Source organism: Cibotium barometz, chromosome 7 (assembly GCF_041138505.1).
Source record: "Cibotium barometz isolate CiBa-2024 chromosome 7, ASM4113850v1, whole genome shotgun sequence".
NCBI classification, from domain to species: Eukaryota; Viridiplantae; Streptophyta; class Polypodiopsida; order Cyatheales; family Cibotiaceae; genus Cibotium; species Cibotium barometz.
In genome coordinates this window covers 61,192,678-61,198,919 of record NC_141052.1, presented here as the reverse complement: position 1 = coordinate 61,198,919, position 6,242 = coordinate 61,192,678, and the positions used below count along the sequence as shown (strand labels likewise).

The window sequence follows — 6,242 nt, the reverse complement described above, 5'->3', positions numbered from 1 at the left end:
AAGGGCAGATGAGTCCCTCCTGGGACTACTCCAAGGACAGAGCAATAGCCTACGTCATAGTTCATACAATTCTTCAAGGAAAAAATGAATCTATCCCTGCATCCCAACGTAGAATCATTGCAAGAGAAGAGAGTCAGATATTGGCTCATAATGGTGGGCACGCAATATCAATTCACATGGAAGCAAGCTCAACTTGGGGAGAGCAAGAGCCTGAACCCGACTCTTTGCGAGCATATGGCCCTAGATTCGCTTCCATATCATGAACCAATTATGGCTTATTCGTAATCAGATAGTATTTTATTGACATCCTAACGCTTGTTGCCCAAAGTGGAAGTTAGATCACTTTCTTGCTAAGGCAGAATTCTCACAAACCCCTATAGCTCTGAGATTCTTGGATGGCACGAAGAGAAAGCTTCTCTAGTAGTTGGCTTGCGGTTGATAGGCGATATTTTCCTTTTTTTTAACTCAAATTCTCTATATAATTTAAAGTTATATAAACAAACACAATAGCCATTTTATAATCCATGTTTTAAAACATTTTCTTGACCCAATCGCTTGTAAACGACCATAAAAATAAGAGTACGAGTGTTTAATTTTAACCGGGACCATGAAAAATTAACATTTTTTGTTGAAAAACTGGCCAATCAAAGGAGTTTCATTAAGGAAAACCAATTAGGAAAAAGGTTTTTAGCAAGCACTGCCAGTGAACACTGAAATCATATCGTAAGACTCCACTTGGTAATAATAATAATGCCAACAAACTGCGGCAAGTGGTTCTTAATTAAGGAAGGTAATATTTATTGGGCGCGGCAAAAGAAACGGTCACATTTGAAAGGCCGTGATGTACTCAAATCTTCAAAGCACAATATTTTATCTTCTTCTTCTGCTTTTTTTTTGGCGGCAAATCCGTGGAAGAAAAAATCAAAGAATGGATTGCAAGCTGTACATACACCGCACCGGCGCGCCGGCCCCCACCGCATTGACCTTTAAGGGAACCCAGCACCCACCGTTGAAAATTTCCATCCATTTTGCTCTAGAGGGAGAAGCCCGTAGAAAATTTCCAATCCATTTTGCTCTAGAGGGAGAAGCCCGTAGAAAACTGGCCTTGTGGGTTGCTGATGGCAACCCACAAAAGCGAAATGGTGATGGAAATGAGGCCCGACCAAACCCAGATAATGGTGGGCGTCCTGCCCCTCCTCCCCATAAGGCCTTTTGCAAAGGGGTAGAGATGCGCCAGGACCCACAGGCTGAAGAACACCCCGCCCAACAACTTGCTCCAGGATGGGCTGCTGCTGTAAATCGTCCGGGCCAAAGCCACCGCAATGGCGATCATGTTCACCATCATAATGGTGAGCGGCAGTATCATAAGGGAGGTCCACTTCACAACATACAGCTCCGCAAACTCGTCATCCTCGCCCTCTGCAGCTGCCTTGGAGGTGAGTGTGAAAGAAATATCGATTCCGGCCACCACCTTGAGCAGGCCTTGAATCACCGCCGCAATGTGGGCACTTGTACCCCCGATTACCCAGAACTGCTCATTTCTCCACCATTCTTCCAGTGTGATGCCGGCCCATTTCACCTCCAGCACGGCTAGCATGCAGAGGGTGAGGGTGATGACAAGCAGGTAGACTAGGAAGAAGACATCAAGTGTCTGCACAATGAACTGATCTGTGAAGAGGGATAACGCCGGTAGGAAGCAATAGACCATGAGAAAGATGGAGGTGAAAGGGTAGATTCCAACGTTGAGGTAGGCAATTCGCTGCAAGATTTTCATGCGGGTGCCGGCAAAGAGGCCGTTGTTCCGGGAGAAGAAGATCTCAACGGAGCCAGTAGCCCAGCGGAGCACCTGCTGCAGCCGGTCAGTGAGGTTGATGGGCGCGGTGCCACGAAATGCATCACGCTTCGTGACACAGTAGATGGAGCGCCAGCCGCGGTCGTGCATGCGAAAGCCAGTGACCACATCTTCTGTGACAGAGCCATAGATCCAGCCCACGCTGCCTCCCCATTCGGTTTTGTCTTCGTACCAGCATGAGATGACACTGATGGCCTCAGCAATGGTTGCAGGGTCCAGCGGCTCTCGCGGCCCTGTGAGGGCACCGGGAGGGCGACCATACTTGATCCCAGGGTGGTCCGCCAATGGCCTCCCTTGGAACTCTGCTTTGGAGATGGACATCAAGAAGGTGCTTGAGCCCCCATACTTCTTGGGCACCAGCTGCATCTCTTGATCCTCCTCCTCATCGCCCATCACAGAGGCAGAGTCCAGCTCCATCTTCTTTGCGTTGGAATGCACCTGCTTCCTCCTCCTCCTATTGCTGCCCCCACAGCAACACCACAAGCAAAACTCCCCGTGCTCCTTGTAGCGAGGCGGATCAAATGCATACAGAGCAACTCTCCTGAACATGCACCCCGTCCCCACATACATAGGTCCCTGCAGCCCGTCCAGTGCCCTCATGTTCCCATCAAAGAACACTGTGTTGTGATTGGCATAGCGATCGCTGGTGTCTATCCCTTCGAACCTTTGAGGGAACTGCACATAGCAGATATTCTCCCCTCCCCTGTCCATCATAAAGCAGATGCCCTCACGGAGGGCCATGGTGTTGTTGATGTAGTGGTCGCAGTCGAGGTTAAGAATAAAGGGCCCGTTGGACATGATGGCTGAGCTACGGACTAGGGCATTCATGGCTCCGGCCTTCTTGTTATGATCATAGCCCGGGCGCTTCTCACGAGACACATATACCAGCATGGGAAGCCGGATGTCCACCTCACTAGTGTCAATAAGGTTCTCCTCATTTGGGCTACCAAAAAGGGGCTCAAAGCTAGGAGGAGACAACATAACCTACAAAGACAAATCAATTAAAACTCAATCAAATGAACTTGAAACCATAATATTAATCATCAAATTATGTTAATGATTAGGCCAATCCAATCTATTTTTACCTGAATGATACCAGCATGGTCTCCCTTGCCGTGCTCCAAGCTAGGTGTAGCCCATGTCCCCGGCCAATGAGTGCCGTCGGCCATCCATGTGGCTTTGAGCACATTGAGAGGCTCATTAGGGTCAAGCCCATTCTCCACCTGATTCCTCTTGGCTTTGATCTCTTCATGGGCATTATAAGCATCGGATCTCCTTCGAATGGATTCGGGCAAGCTGTTGATTCGCACCTTGAACTCGTCGTACTCCCTCTTCACCCTCCTCCGATCCTTCACAAAATCCTGCCGCACCTTGTTCTTGGTGGGGTCCCCCTTGAGATTGAAATAAGATTCAGGATTGCGAGGCTCTATGTTATGCTTTCTGCAAAAAGGTATCCAGATTCTAGCAAAGCTCGCCGCCTCTGCCATAGCCTCGAAGGTGAGCAAAGCCCCTCCATCATCAGACAAGTAGCAAGCTAGCTTCTCCACAGGATACTCAGCTGCGAGGATAGAGAGGATAGTGTTGGCTGTCACCAACGGTGGCTCTTTCTCGGGATCTGCTGTCGAAACGAAGATATCAATTCCAGGGAGGTCAGAGCGTCCTGTGGGATTATCAGGGCTGCGCTGCTCGAATTTGTCCTTGAGAACAGACAGGTCTGTGGCCCTGTTGACCGGGCAGAGCTTGGGCAGCTGGTCCAGGATCCAAGAAAAGGCGAACCAAATCTCGCAAACGATGGACATTCCCCAAAGCCACATAGCAGCGGTGTTTGGGTGTAAAACCCTCCATGCCAAGAAAAGGCAAAGCACCACAAGCCTGACAACCACGAGAAGCCTGCAGCGACGAAGAGAGATGATTGATAAATTATTGACAATGCCATTCTTGAAAATATTGTAAAGCGAGAAAGAAAAATGTTTAACCTATGACAGTACAGTAATAAAAATATTGTAAAGCAAGAAAGAAAAATGTTTAATCTATTACAAGTACAATAATAAAGTCAAGCCTAAAAACCTAAACAAGAAATGCTTGATTCAAGATGTTCAATTAGAATTGCTTGAAATGCTACACAAAAACCATAAATTGTAAGAAGCGATGAACGCAATGTTCTTTTCAAGAAATTATTGATGCAAGTTGGATTAATAGATTCAATTAGAATTGCTCAGAGTGCTACCATAGAAGAAAAATCGTGAGTCTAATCCTACATTGTTATTTTTTAAGAAGGTTAAAAATGTGTGATACCTGTAAGGACTGAGAATGCCAGCAGGAATTTTGATTTTGCGAGAGAGGGGACGCCTTGCCCTGTCCTTGAAGTCAGGGATGCCACCACCACCCATGACGCCGGTGTAAGGGTCGGGTTCCTTGGGCCACACGGCATTCCCGAAGCCGTAGGTACCTTTGGTCTCATAGAGCCAGTGGGCATGATCGAATTCATGGCTCTGGTTTCGCATGAGCAGCTGCTGCGAATGCTTCTTGGACTTCACAAGCGAGAGGCGGCGTTCTAGGCGGGGCTCCGGTGGCGCCGGCAGCGAGAGCGGCGACGCTGCCGGAAGATAAGGGTCCTGGTCTTCATCGCTGGGCTTGTACAGCTCCTTGCAGCCCGGACATTTCCCGCCTGCCTTGCACGCATCCGCATAGCAATCCCTGCATATCTTGAAATTGCACTCGCACGGGCACAGTTCCTCCCCCCTCTCGTTGCGAATCACCCTCTCATCGCACCCTTCCATCCTGCACGTGCCGCCTCTTGCGCCCGCCATCTGGGGATGGTCGCCCGCCCCGTCCGTCATCTTGTCCAGCAGGTGGCTTCTGGTCATGCTATTGAACCCGCCCGTGAAGATGCTGTTGGACACCATCTGTTGCTCGGCCTTTATTGCAATGCTTTGATCGCCACCCATGGGCTGGTTGTCGGGCGTGGGTGGGATAACGACGGTGTAGCCGCCGTTTATTGAGCCCACCTCGCTGGACGCATCCAGGTCGGTTGAATCTCCTCTGGAGATGCGCCGGAAGTATGCACTGTTATTAGAAGCTCCCATTGACGGATGGTCACTGAAAGCTGCCGGATTTGAGCTTGGGTTCCGGAATGATCTGCTGCCCCCTCTGGATGGGGCGGAGGACGCCATAGGATCAGTAATGAAGCTTAGATCGAACAGGCAGAGACGAGGCAGCCGAGATTAAAGGAGGAAAGGAAAGGAAAGGAAAGGAAAGGAAGGGATTGATCTAGCGCTGTGTTTAATGCCCTCTAAGGCATGGAGGTAAAACAGGAGATGTGTGTGTGTGTGTGGGTGTGAGAGAGAGACAGAGACAGAGACAGAGACAGAGAGAGAGTGTAGGGCAGTAGAGAGTAAGAATATGGAGAAAAATGGAGGGGTGGAGAGAACAAAGGGAAAGACGAGATTAGGAAGACGAGTGGAGAGAACGTGTAGAATAGTTATATTAGCAGCTAAACAGGGTTGTGGGTTTTCTCGAAGTGAGCACTGCTCACTGCTGTTCACACGGATCGGGCGAGCCGCTTACTTTATCGGCGCGCGCAGGCCCTCCAAAACCGCGTTGCTTGCTCGCACGCCTGGGCCCCGCGCCCACGCCGGCCCGCCAACGTTCACTCGGTCTTCAATTGCGTTTTCCTCTTGAACCTGTCTTAGTTTTCACTGTCTAACCTCCTCTGTCGAGACCTGACCTTGCCTTTGCCATCCCTCGTGAAGAATTGCACAACGCTTTGAAGCTTTCCACGTTTGTCCTTGTGTGCTCATCAGTCATAAATAATCGCATAGGAACTTCTTGTAAATTTTGTTTATTTGAACCCTAAATATACATCCGAGTGGTACCTTACAAAAGTCAAGCTTGGCTAGCTGGCCATGTACAACAAGAGTGCCCCAGTTCACAACACATCTATTCTAATGATTTAAATGCATCTCTTTCTACACAACCAGCTATGGCGCAACATGAATTGCTATATTGTTTTTATACTTATATATAATGTGCTGAGAAAAGTCAAGTACACTTTTAAGTCTCAAATTTATTGCTCTAAGCATCAAATTTGCAAAGATTTATGATTAATTTATATAACAATAAATTTGAGACTTAGTCATACAACTTTATTTTTTTATTTTTATTTTTTGTAGAATATATTAAAAAAAGGTGAGATTACAGCGCCCCATGAGGAAGGTCATACAACTTTAGAGGGTAGAACAAATAACACAACATAAACTCGACGCCCACCAAGAATCACTAGGTTAAAATGACCCATTTCCCCTTGAAATCATATGGGTAAGTAGTTGCATTAGTAAAGCTTTAAAAACTACAAAAATGAAAACAGTCATATTACATGTCTTTCAAATGT

The 6,242-nt window shown here is 47.8% G+C and overlaps 1 protein-coding gene across 1 annotated transcript; it reads right to left on the bottom strand.

Annotated features, from left to right (window-relative positions):
• Positions 1-771: 771 nt before the first annotated feature.
• LOC147637280 (cellulose synthase-like protein D3) lies at positions 772-5,400 on the bottom strand. Its single transcript, XM_086800927.1, has 3 exons — positions 4,148-5,400; positions 2,938-3,742; positions 772-2,836 (listed from the first exon to the last, which is right to left on the bottom strand). The coding sequence occupies exons 1-3, from the start codon at positions 5,023-5,025 to the stop codon at positions 1,076-1,078; spliced, it is 3,444 nt and encodes a 1,147-aa protein (XP_086657053.1). The 5' UTR covers positions 5,026-5,400; the 3' UTR covers positions 772-1,075.
• Positions 5,401-6,242: the final 842 nt, after the last annotated feature.